This window comes from Triplophysa dalaica, chromosome 2, assembly GCF_015846415.1.
Source record: "Triplophysa dalaica isolate WHDGS20190420 chromosome 2, ASM1584641v1, whole genome shotgun sequence".
Taxonomy (NCBI): domain Eukaryota; kingdom Metazoa; phylum Chordata; class Actinopteri; order Cypriniformes; family Nemacheilidae; genus Triplophysa; species Triplophysa dalaica.
In genome coordinates this window covers 16,408,801-16,421,923 of record NC_079543.1, presented here as the reverse complement: position 1 = coordinate 16,421,923, position 13,123 = coordinate 16,408,801, and the positions used below count along the sequence as shown (strand labels likewise).

General features: G+C 38.1%; 1 protein-coding gene across 1 annotated transcript in view; it reads left to right on the top strand.

The window, feature by feature from the left end:
- The window catches only part of LOC130434122 (serine/arginine repetitive matrix protein 5-like), a 28,208-nt gene extending 15,259 nt beyond the window's left edge, over positions 1 to 12,949 (top strand). The window contains exons 7-11 of the mRNA XM_056764076.1: positions 47 to 234; positions 1,559 to 1,725; positions 3,012 to 3,076; positions 6,307 to 6,401; positions 12,659 to 12,949. Of these exons, the coding sequence (XP_056620054.1) occupies positions 47 to 234; positions 1,559 to 1,725; positions 3,012 to 3,076; positions 6,307 to 6,401; positions 12,659 to 12,717 (574 nt within the window). The 3' untranslated portion in view covers positions 12,718 to 12,949. The remainder of the gene's footprint in view (positions 1 to 46; positions 235 to 1,558; positions 1,726 to 3,011; positions 3,077 to 6,306; positions 6,402 to 12,658) is intronic.
- Positions 12,950 to 13,123: the final 174 nt, after the last annotated feature.

The window sequence follows — 13,123 nt, the reverse complement described above, 5'->3', positions numbered from 1 at the left end:
AAATATTAAAAAATTGTTATATTGATGTTCCCCTCATAATTGGCAGGAGAAAAGGGGGTTTACAGAGAAGCCACAGCCAGCATCTGAGTAGACGCCCACATAAGTCCAGCAAGAGAGTAAGGTCCATGAGTGCAGATAAGGAGAGGGAGAGATCAGAGCCTGCTAACTCCAGTATTTTCCAAAATGCCTCAACACCAAAATTAAAGATGTCAAACTTTCCTCTGCCAGAGGAAAGTAAGTAGTATTGAATACGGAAACTGCATTGCTTTTTTTCCCAGACTGCAGCCTTGTGGTTCTCTGCTTGTTGGATGGATCTATCTATCTATCTAAAACAGATCGCAAAACTCATGGTTCGGATCATTATGCGTTAAAGTAATTAGGTCTAAACATAAAATAACATAATTGTGTTTATTCTACAGATTTGAACGGAAGTAGCTTGCACAGAAGAGGGCTTTTAAAGATGCTCTGTTGTTGTTTCTCATTTACACAATTGTGCCGTCGAACTGTTGTATAAGATATATCTTTTAATGTGCTAAAATATATATTTTTAATTATTGCTGGGGGTGTGGATTGTGGACGTGGTCAGATGTTCCTTTTTGTCTCTAGCTGATCACATGCCTGAGGGACCCAAAAAAATGAAGCATGTCAGATTTCTTAACTTTTTACATTCACCTAACAGACATGCTTAACTGTGTGTATGAGAATACAAGATGGATATTTTGACCCGCGGCTGTACAGACATATGGATAACAGCCATGCCAATCCCAGAAACCTGATCCATATGGATCACAGACCCAACTACAATCCGTTTATTTATCTATCGTTATTATTAGTTCTATTAATGGAACCTTTTCACAGACATTTACACACTTTCATATCTTGGCAGTGAAAGACAAACAATTCAACACTGTATTAAAGAATATCAAAGAAAAAGAGAGATCGATGTCCCCATCACTGTGTTTGTGTGGGCTATGCCACCCAATTGAATCAGCAGTGGAGAGTATGTGCTGCCATGAGGTGAACGCGTTTTGGAGTTTAGTGGAACAGCTCGACCTGCGACTGGCTGATCTGACGCGCCTGAACCCGTTTGTTTTGCGAATAGCTTATTCTCAATTCAGGAAGGATCACAGTGCCCTTAAAGTAGCACACACGAGTATGTTTACAATTGAGTTATTTTATCCATAATTTTTTTATCAAATAATACAACCAACTTTTCTGTAGTTATGTAAGGCGAATAGAGCTGCTAGCGTACTATTGACTCTGTGGGTAACTCTACTAGTGAGTTCCTCTTATGACGTCACGCCACATCTAGTGGAAGGGAGCGGGAGTGCTTAAAACCACTGTTAAAAGTTCCAAATTTCATATTATATTCAGCATTTTGGTATAAAAAACAATGGTAGTCGGTTCTTATCTTTATGTTTAATAAACACATTGCATTATCTTCGTGCAATTTACACTTTAAAGGTTGAAGTCATGTAACCCATACATTAATTTAACATGCATAAACGAGTTATTGTCCAACCCTAATAACATCTGTTCTCACTCCCCTTCATCCTAGAATTCCAGAGGAAAGTTCTTCAAATGTTAATTGATATAAGAGATTTGGTAAAAGTCGCAATCAGAACAACGGATGTTACTGCATTTACTCTAAAGCCAGCCAACAGCGTGAACGAATTGCAAGAATTGGAGTCTCGTTTGCAAGATAAAAATGAAAGAGCAGCCTTGGTGAGTTTTATATCAATGCAATCAAGCACAATTCTTAAAGTAACATGCCGACTGTTTGTGACTTTTGCTTATTCAGCGTATCGCCCAGAGTTAGATATGTCCATACATTAGGGCTGAACGATACATTGAATTTTCATCGTCATCGCGATATGAACTCGCGTGATGAACATATCACAACAGACACCCTGACACGATGAATAATGCCTGGTTCAGATTACAAGATTTTTGTGTCTGTTACGATAATCACAGTGTCAGATTACACGATTTTGACTCCTAAAATCTTGTCGTGACGTGGACAAGAAACATGTCAGCCTACACGTTGCTTTCCGACCAGTCATCGCGGGCCGTCACTCGCAAACACAAACACACACACATTGTTCCTTGCTCACTCGCGCGCACACACACTCACTCATACATGAAGGCCAATGTGAGCAATGTTTTTATATGAAATGTATCACCTTGTTCAGCCTTCTGAGTTTGCAGGTCTGATTCTAAAATAACGGTCGCCTAAAACAGGGGTTCCCAAACTTTTCAGACCACAACCCCCAATATAAGACTGCTGACGACCCGCGACCCCCCCTCCTTTCTCCTCTATGTGTTTTCCTCCGACAGCTTGAGGATTTGCGATTTGGTTACATAATGACAGAGCTAAAACAAAAAGGAACACAATCTCTAAGCCAGGCGATTTTATTTACAAATTATGGACAAAAACAAATACATCCCATAACTGTGAAATGCGTACAGACAGAATACGAACAAGCTGTCATAATTAATCGGAGCAAACAAAGTTTTACTTCCAGCTTATTTTAATTATCCTAAATTTATAATCGCATCATTAGAACATTTTTTAACATATTAAAAAAAATTATGTTTCTGTAAATCATCTCGCGACCCCCCGCAACCCACTCTGCGACTCCCACTTTGGAAACCACTGGCCTAAAATATAATAAACTCACCAGTGAAAAGGTTACTGACGAGTTAGAAGCTGCTGCTTGTCATTTTCCTTCACTGAATTATGTGGCCGACGTTTGCTTGACGTGGGTGTGATATTCATGCGGTAAGAGTGATTTTTGATAGTGTCGGCTCATGTTACAAAACATAGCAACACTACAGTGTCCAATGCACAATATATGCAGTAGTGTAACAGTGAACAAAGGAGGCAACACTGATAATAAAATGAAACACTTATTAACGCAATACAGCATCTACACTCTACTAATGCATTGAATTTACTATGTCAGTTTTTTATAATTATTCTTACAGACTATTTTTGTTCTTATTTTTAGCAAGCATATTTGACAAGACTTGGAGGAGTTGATGACATCGACATGGTGAAAAAAACAATGTCTGCGTAAGTACTTTTCTTTCCAGTCATTGCATTAATTTGTCACCTTGGGATTATAAGGTTCTATCAGACTTTTTTTTATTCCTCATTTTGAGTTATGGAAGATGTGTTAAGTGAGACTACTAAGAGGTCCTGACTCTGTGGTCATAAAAAATCCCAGGATGCCTTTTGAAAATTAGCAGGGGTATTACCCCAGCATCCTGGCCAAATCTACCCAATGGCCTCTTGTTAATCATGGTCTCCTAAACATCCCCATATGCCAATTGGCTGCTTCACTATCTCCTCTCCAACAATTACCTGGTGGGTGTTTTGGCTCAATAGGACGCTGCACGTCAGTGGTGTTTTTATTTAATTTTTTACATTTTAGGACGTTTTTTTTTAGAAAACAAAAATGTTCTGTCCATTAATCAGAATGGACTGCAATAACTCTGAAGCTCATTATCTCAAAATGGCTCAGAATGCAAATATAACCATGTAATTCCAAGGTGATGATTTGTCCAATATAATTGGCCACTTGAAATCATATTTTACTATACTGATCTTTTTAAGGCGAGACACTACAGGTGAATATGTTAAAATTTTTAAATAATAGATATCACCATGAAACTTCCTCAGTTGATTACTTACACAAGTATATAAAAATAATGTATTACAAGTTTTTGAAATTTGTATGTTAAATTATGCAAATTATGCATTATATCATTAAATATGCGCAATTATGCATATATTTTCGATAGATAGATCTGAACATATGATAAAGCCAGGTGCAAAATTATTTTTTCATATTGTTTAGACAAGATGAAAAAAAAAGGATATATGCTTTAATTACCGAGGAAATCAAAATATACTGTCCATAGCCTTAAATCAATTTTCGCCATATTGGTTTTATTAAAATGTCACATAAATCAGGCCAGGAATGATTTATTAACAAATCCCACAGAAAATATCTTCAAAATACCTCCAGTGTATAACTGGAAAGTTTGGTGTACATATGTGCTACATAGGCTGAGATGTTTCTACTGGAGAATGACACATTTAAAGATTTGTAATGTAAAAATTCATACTTTTTTTAGTGAAAAAAAAAACTATTTACAGACACAACATCTTATCAAATAATTAGCAACAACAATACAAACTACCTAAATCACATTAAAACTTATAACACAGCATTTATGGCCTTCAAATGAACAGAAAAACAGTCAAAAACACTCTGGAAGTGTCAGAGCACGTCACGTGATGCATCTGAACGAATCACGTTGTCAGAAATTGACATCAGCCAATGAGATTTCGGTTTTAGAATACCCATTGTACTTTCACGATTGGTCACTGATAAAAAGGAAATTACCATATTTGGATCCGACAACAATGTACATGAGAGAGAGAGAGCTTTCAAATGGTGTGTGTGATGACAGGGAGAAGACAGCGATCGCGGAGCAGCATGTTGATTTAGAACGCCAACTTTTGATGAATTTAGGCGAAATCTACAGGCGTAAATAGACAAAGTGTAGTAAAATAAAGACCTAAATGTGTATTTTGGGGGGGTTTTCACCACAAGTCTGAAAGAAGACATGTTATTGAAGACAAATAGCCCAAAATCTCAAAATTGACCAGTGGAAAAAAAACGATGTTTTTGCCTGCAGTGTCTCGCCTTAACATTTGATTGGCTTTCATCTTTTTTCTTGAATGATTTTCTAATGTGATAATTCTTGATTTACAAGAAATGCTTTGTTTTTAAAGGACAGCAATGCACTGAGAACAGAAAATATCTTAATCTGAAAGTGTACAGCTCTAGATTTTAGCAATAAACCCAAAGAAGCCGTGGGTTACAGTGAATTTTATAACAGCTAAGGGGCGTTGTTAGGCACGACGCGAAGCAAAGTGCCAAAACCCCCTTAGCTGTTATAAAATGCACTGTAACCCACGGCTTCGCGAAGCTTATTGCTTTTATAAAACAGTTACTCCATATGCTTAGCAAGGTTTCATTAAATAAAGTAAATAAAAAGATATTTAGGCTATGTGGTGCGGTCAGCCGTTATATATCGGGGTATTTTATAACGGCTTAGAACTCTGCTCAGCCAATCAGAATCAAGGACCAGAACTGGCAGTTTTATAAATATGAGTAAACACCGACGCCTGCTTGGTGTACAGAATTAACAAGGAATGTATAGCGTGTTCGACATGCTGCGTGGTCCACTGTCTCGTCCTCCTCGGGCAACCCTGCACGACCAACGTTAGTAACGTTGCCAGGAGTGCAAAATAATTATTATATAACGGGATAGTTCCAGTCCTTGATTCTGTTTGGTAACGTTTGTTATTTTGAATAGAAATCATCACTAATAAAGCAGTCATTCACGTCTTCTCCGGTGTATTTGTGTTCAAATACGCAATAGCATCCGCCAGGGCTCTTAGTCCAATGGTGCGCATATTTGGAGAAATAATGATTTATCACATGTTTGTAAAATATTTCATCATTTTATCACATTTCTATTCATTATGCGATCTGAAGAGCTCAAACAGCAAACACAGCGAGCTCTGTCTCTGCTCTTCCTGATTCGCGTCAATGTATGATGATCAGCGCGCTCTCATTTGCTGTAGCCTACAGCTGTCAATCATTTCAGGTGGACCAACGCGATTTGGGGTATTTTCATATGAATAGAGAAAGCAAGGTAGCTATTAGCTGCATATAAAATGCTATATACATCATTTTTTTAAATCTTTTTTTTTAACTTAAAACCATTTTAACCGCCACCAGAAAATTATACAAATTCTCAATGGTGTTTTAAAGTGAGCTTTAATGCATTGAGTTTATTTATACATGTCCAGAGAGTCCAGACCAGGGTGCAAGTTCTGCATATATACATCTGTTTTTTTGTCTGGTGCAGAGGCATTTCTAATTTACTCATTATTGAATCAAAATAAAAATTTCCTCTGTGAAATGAGCCTGTGACAGGTTTTGATTCCACCCCTCAAAGAATCGGAATCGAGAATCGAAAAGAACCGAAATCGAGAGGAAGAATCGGAATCAGAATCGTTCAAATCAAAACGATGCCCAACCCTACGTATAGATAACCCTAAGACTAGCATATTGATAATAACACCCAAAAAAAATTATTGATTTCACACGGACTATAGGCAAAAATGTATTTGGTTATATAATCGAATTTATTTAAACATATTTTAGTCATTCTTTTTATTGTCTTGATATGTCATTAAATGGTTTTATTTTTGTTTTGCAGAACTCTCTCAAATGGCGTCATGTCTTCAATGAATTTGAAGGGAAAATGTGGGAAGCTCCCATTTTCTCAGACCCAGCTCTTCCAGATCATATGTGGCAAGTAAAAAATGCATGTGTGATGTGTTTTGGAAAAACTCATCACATGGTGAAATTTAACCAATTTCACATCTGTTTTTCTTTCATAGCTTGTCTGTAACAAAAGATTATCTGAAATCGATTGATCACTATTGTTATCGTTATTGGAATTAGGGATGTTAACCGATGACCGTTTGACCGATTGTTGAACATAACACCGTTAACCGATCAAAGTTGTCGGTTAAAATTTAGAGTGATCTCTAAATTGGGCTATTATAGACAGTGGACTAAACGCTACTGATGTTACAGTTAGCCATCTCATTCCAAGATCTTTTTGTGTGAAGTGAACAAATCCCTCACTCAATTTTTCATAACTCGCCTGGCGCGAGGTCACAGCGTTTGGGTTCATGCGCTCACAAGGTTTGCGAAAAGTAAAGGCTACAGGCTAAAACACTCGAGGTTAGAGCCAGGGCAGACGACAGGAATCATCATCTTTCTTTATTATTGTTAGAACTACCTCTTCGGAGCTGTCATTTTCTTAAATGAGCCGCGGCAATGCTTCAAATGAGCTTTTAATGCTAGACAAACGACTTTATTTTCAACGCGATCAACTTGTAAGTTACCCAAACCATTTCGAAACTGAGGAGCCATTTGTCCGCCGCGTTTGCGGGACTCATGTTTCACGCTGTAGGGGATTTTAAAAAAGTGACGTGAGTGGAAGTAAGACGCCGGGGCAGTGTGTGTGTTAACGGGAGGCAAAGCGGCAGAGAGATGCGGCAGAGTTGCGAAATTGCAGGCTCGGCTCGAAATGGCTGTTTAATAATAAATAAATAGCGTAAAATATTTAGAAATAGCGTTGCATGTTTTAAACTAAAACTAAACTAATCGGTTAACCGGTTTCAACTGGCTAATGAGGCTCGGTGGTTAGTCTAGAAATTTAGTTTTTGCCATCCCTAAATGGAATTTAATTTATTTTTTAGCTTTTTGTCATTTAACTTTGTATTTTGAAGAAGAACTGTTTTAAAGACTGGCAATAAAAACATAAGTAAAACAGTCAAGTTCACGGGTAAAAGTCACTTTACTATGGTAAATTACTTATCTTAGTCAGAGCATATGAGCGGAGTGGAGTGGTGAGAATCTCAGCTCATCGCTCACAGAACCGTTCCCTGCTCAAAGATACATCAGGCCGCTACGCTCATTATAGCTCAGCGCTACATGTATATAACTTTTAGCTTGGACCACAGCCTTACCTCCTAAAGAACTAACGAGCAACAACATTTTTCAAATAGAAATGTTTTATTTCAAATTACAAATTAGGCCTATGTAAGAAGGAATAATATAGCCTACACAAAAAGTCCTGTAAAATTAAAAGAATAAATGGGCCTTATAATATAAATAAAAATTATATAAACAAAAATTAAAAGTTTTAAAAGTAAATTAAAGGCGCAGTGTGTGATTTTTAGCGGCATCTAGTAGTGACGTTTGCGAATTGAAAACAGTTAACCACTCATTGCTTATCCCTCTATTTTCAAACTCGAATGAGAAGCTACGGTGGCCGACGTAGGCGAGGGCGTCTTTTTCTGCTGCTTCTCATTCAAGTTAGTGAGGAAACGCACTCTGTAGCGCTGTGTGTTAGCTGTCGGCTACGGTAGAAATATGACGTCACGATATGTCGACCTTCAAGGAAGGGGGTGCCCGCGGTTATGTAGATATAAATGACTCATTCTAAGGTATATAAAAACATAACGTTTCATTAAGTAAGGTCTTTATACACCACTGAGAACATAAATATGGATCTCATATTGCTTTTCTGTCAATAGATCCTCAGAACTATGGAAGCATATGTGGTGCAATCTTCAAAATGGCAATGCAATCTTCAAAATGGCAATGCAATATTCAATTTGCAATGCAATATTCAAAATGGCAATGTAATATTCAAAATGGCAATGTAATATTCAAAATGGCAATGTAATATTCAAAATGGCAATGCAATATTCAAAATGGCAATGCAATATTCAAAATGGCAATGTATTTCTGTATTTAAATTTACATTTTCCATTACTACACATGTGCAAAGTTTGGTGCAGAAGGAAAATGAAATTATATTATTTACATTTGCCATTTCCAACAGCAGTCTTAATGTGTAATGTGCATACTTTTTAACACTCTTTAAGTTGCAAAATTAAAATGAAAATGCATTCCCGGATTGATTATACATATTACATTATGTAATATACATTACCAGGTTGAACATTTGGGATTGCATTTTCATTTACACACAGCGCGTTGAGTGGTGCAAAATTCAATGTGGACTTGAAAATGCATTTCGAGCTGACCACGCCCCCTCCCCGGAATAGCGTCATTGCGTAAAGGCGGAGCCAGCATCGCTAGTTATAAGCATGGATGTGCGGCTGCAAAGCTGATAAAAACATTAAATTGCATGCACACGAATTGTAGCACAAATAAAAAAATTACTTGGGTGTTTTTTTAAGATGAGTACGTCTCTTTAGACGATAGAACTAGTAGCTACATTTCTAGAATTTTCTGCCTTATCAAGCGGTGAGCTCGCCTGTTGAATGTCTCATAATCACTTGACTTTCTCATACGCGTTTTCATCATGAACAAATTCAGTATTTTGATTACTGTCTTTTTTGTCACAATATCTTCATACAATTGTTCAGACATTGGTCGTTTTGTGAGACCACTGTTCAGTAACATACAGTACAATCAGAAACGCGATACATCCACGTGAAATACACCTCTGTACTTTGCTTCTTTCGTGCTGGAGAAAGTGTAAGGGGAGAGATTGTGCAAAAATACACATAAACATTGCCAAAGTGGAGATCTGCCCTTTTATCATCTCTGCAGTCCAACGTGTTTTCAACACCTCAAAACAACACACCTAACTAGCAAATAGCGATGCTGGCTCCGCCTTTACGCAATGACGCTGTACCGGGGTGGGGGCGTGGTCTGCTCGAAATGCATTTTCAAGTCCACATTGAATTTTGCACCACTCAACGCGCTGTGTGTAAATGAAAATGCAATCCCAAATGTTCAACCTGGTAATGTTAATGCATTAAGGGAAAATGACATTAGAATTTTCTTTTTGCTACAGTTTTGCTTGACTATCTTAAATATGTATAATCAATCCGGGAATGCATTTTCATTTTCATTTTGCAACTTAAAGAGCGTTAAAAAGTATGCACATTACACATTAAGACTGCTGTTGGAAATGGCAAATGTAAATAATATAATTTCATTTTCCTTCTGCACCAAACTTTGCACATGTGGAGTAATGGAAAATGTAAATTTAAATACAGAAATACATTGCCATTTTGAAGATTGCATTGCCATTTTGAATATTGCATTGCCATTTTGAAGATTGCATTGCCATTTTGAAGATTGCATTGCCATTTTGAAAATTGCATTGCCATTTTGAAAATTGCATTGCCATTTTGAAGATTGCATTGCCATTTTGAAGATTGCATTGCCATTTTGAATATTGCATTGTCATTTTGAATATTGCACCACATATGCTTCCATACAGAACTATTACACCTTTAACTATTAGGCCAGAATTTTGATAAGTGAACTTTAGCGCACGATTATTTAAATTGGCTTATATCCATTGTACACACAAACTGCTTCAAAATTAAACAAATAAATGGGCCTAATAATATAAATATTATTACGGACGACAAAAATTAAATAAAATGAACCATTAGGCCTATTTGAATGACAAAACAAATTTGTTTTGTCAAATTAATTCGAAAATTTACACTTTGTTACAAGTTACCGCATTCAATTTGCTAACCGTTTTCTTTCTTCCAGCGTGTTCACGTAGTACACTTTCATGTTTTCGAGAGATGTCTTTTTAGATTCGAAATACTGACTGAAACGATGTCTCCACATTCGTTTTCTTGTACCACATTATCATTGTTAGTTAGTTTTATATTAATATTACATCTTGTTCTTGTATATGAAGTTATATATGAGAAAGATAGTGTTTTCAGCTTGCCACTGTAAATCTGTATTTTTCTGTAAAATATTTATGCACATTTCTTTTTGTCACCTAATTGACCTGATGCACAGAACGTTCTGATTTATTTCTGCAGTAATATAAGCCAGATCAAAAACTTTGTTACTTACCTTCATAGTCATGGATATAACTAGAAATGTACAACTTAAGTCCTTTCTCCTGTTTGCTTGATGAAGCCTTTGAGTGTATCTAGATCATTGTTGACCTGATGCAGATCCTGAAGGCAGTGAGCAAAGGTGGAGAGTAGTGAAGTACATTTACTTGAGTATTGTGCATAAGTACACTTTTTTTGAGGATCTGTACTTTACTTGAGTATTGTTTTTTTTCCTGGAAACTTTTAACTTCACTAAATCTAAACGACAAATATTGTACTTTTCACTCCACTACATTTCTATCAAAGTAGAAAGTCGTTCCTATGTAGCAGCTTTGAAAGTTAGTTGGTTAAATTATTATTATAGTTTTTTTGACAGAGCATATCAGTAATGACTCTAATCAGGTTACATAAAGTAATTTTCACAGTATTTTTTATTAACACCGCTAAATGAATAAAATGTCAAATGTAAAAATGGTCAGACCCTTTTATCCAAAGCGACTTACAAATGAGAACAATAGAAGCAGTTAAGCTAAGTTGAGGCAGGCGCAACGCTAAGTTGTGGCAGACGCGACGCGTGCTCTATTAGTAGTAAAACTGGCGAAATAAAGTAAACAAACAAGTAAATAAAAGCATGGTTGCCTTGTTTGTTTCCTCTCGTCCGCATCTGTCTGAGTTTCAGGCACACGAGAGATCTTGTGGCAGACGTGACGCTAATTTGAGGCAGACGCGACGCTTATTAGCTGACTGGATGCGTGGTTCATACCATTGCGGGGAGAACGGGTCGCTAAACTGCACCATATTACATTGGCAGGCACTTAAAAGATTGTCAGGTCGCGAGGCAGGCACGTAAAACAGTGGCAGGTCGCGAGGCAGGCACGTAAAACAGTGGCAGGTCGCGAGGCAGGAGTGACAGGTACGGTGACAGCTCCACCCGTCACGGAAAGATTTTACTCCTACTGAGAACATAACTACAAACGTAAACCACGTTCGGGCCCGGTCGCTCGTTCTCTTATATGCTCCCATCTCCTACGTGATTCGAGCCCGGTGTGCGCACAGCTGGCGCTCATTCACAATTACTCACCGGTCTCGAACCACGGTCTCGCCCTGCCTACTCCACTACACATACATTCTAAATTATTACATCTTAAAGACATCTTCTAAAAGGAAACGTCCTATAGACGTATTGCAGATGAGCAAACACTCTAAAAAATATGTCTTCCAGATGTAAACACACACATCAAATAGACGTCTCCGTGATGTTCGTGTGCTATCTGGGACGTTCAACCTCCCCAATGTTCAAACCAAATCTACGCCCTTGATTCTCGCGACCTTTTTAATTTGCGCATTAGGGCCCCTAATGCGCACGTCTTTTGGTGCTGGTGTGTGAGTGTGTTTTGCACCATATTTACTGCTGCAATTGGAGAAAAATTGTGAGTGCAGGGTATCTAAGTTTGCGATTTGTAGAATTGGATTTGTGCAATAGCACTTAAGGATTCAAGAAGAGCTGTTTGCGGGAAAGAGAAAAAAATCTACAAGTTTGCAACTTCAAATTTACTGATACACGTGTGTACAAATTCCACTCTCACATGCTGTCAGTTGTTTTGCACCAAAAAGACCTTCATATCCGACTTTCATTTATGACGACCTGCATTTGTGGTCATTTGCAGCTCCAATATGTGTAGCCTGTTGAGTCGTGATCTCAGTCTTGTCGTGGCTTTGTATCTTGCGTGAGTGTATGTTTTGTTTTGTCGAACTCGTGGGGAGCCGTTTTGACAGATCTACACGTGTTTCGGTGTCTACGTCACTTGCCCCGCCCCCGTGTCTACCCGCCAGCCTTTCCCCTCAACGGGTTTCCATCACCTCATCACCTGCAGCTCGTCCCACTTAGTAGCCTCCCCTGGCTCCTCATTATTATTCGTCTGTAGCTCATTTCCCGCTGTTTTGGTTCCCTCAATTTAATCCCTCTTGTCCTCTCGTCTTGTGTCGGACCGTTCCGTGTTTTGCCAGTTCTTACTGCCACAGTCTAGCGCGTTCTAGTACTGTTAAGTTTATGTCCTAGTCAGTTACATAGCCGTAGTCTTGTTAGCTTCTTGTATGTGTGCCAGTGCCTTTACCCGCGCTGTTATTTTCCTCTGTGTCCCTCAGCACCCACTTGCGTTTCGTGCCTTCCCTCTCATCACACCCCGGCATCTCTTCACCAGTGATCACCGCAGTTGTTCGGAATCAGCTAGCGGATCGAGGCTTCTCCCCGCTAAGCGTGCATCCTGTGAGGGTCTGGATTTCCCGTTCGGTTCCACTACTCATTCTTCCCGTAAGTACCGTTGGTTGGGTCGAGTCCTCTCCCCACGGACTCACATGGTTCCTGTGCTCGAGGCCGGTATCTCCTAATGGTCTTTTGGACTACACTTTAATAAAAAGTCAGTGATTATACCCGAATTTGAGTCTCCGAATTCTCTGTCTTTCAGCGTCATTACAGTTTTCTACAAATTTTATATTTTTGCCAAGTATGCTGAATTTCAGTACTTTAAGCATGTTAAGAGTTTAAAAATTGATTGGAAAAATGGCCAAAAACCCAACTGGACGCAAGGCTTTAAATCTACTCCTTTTGTA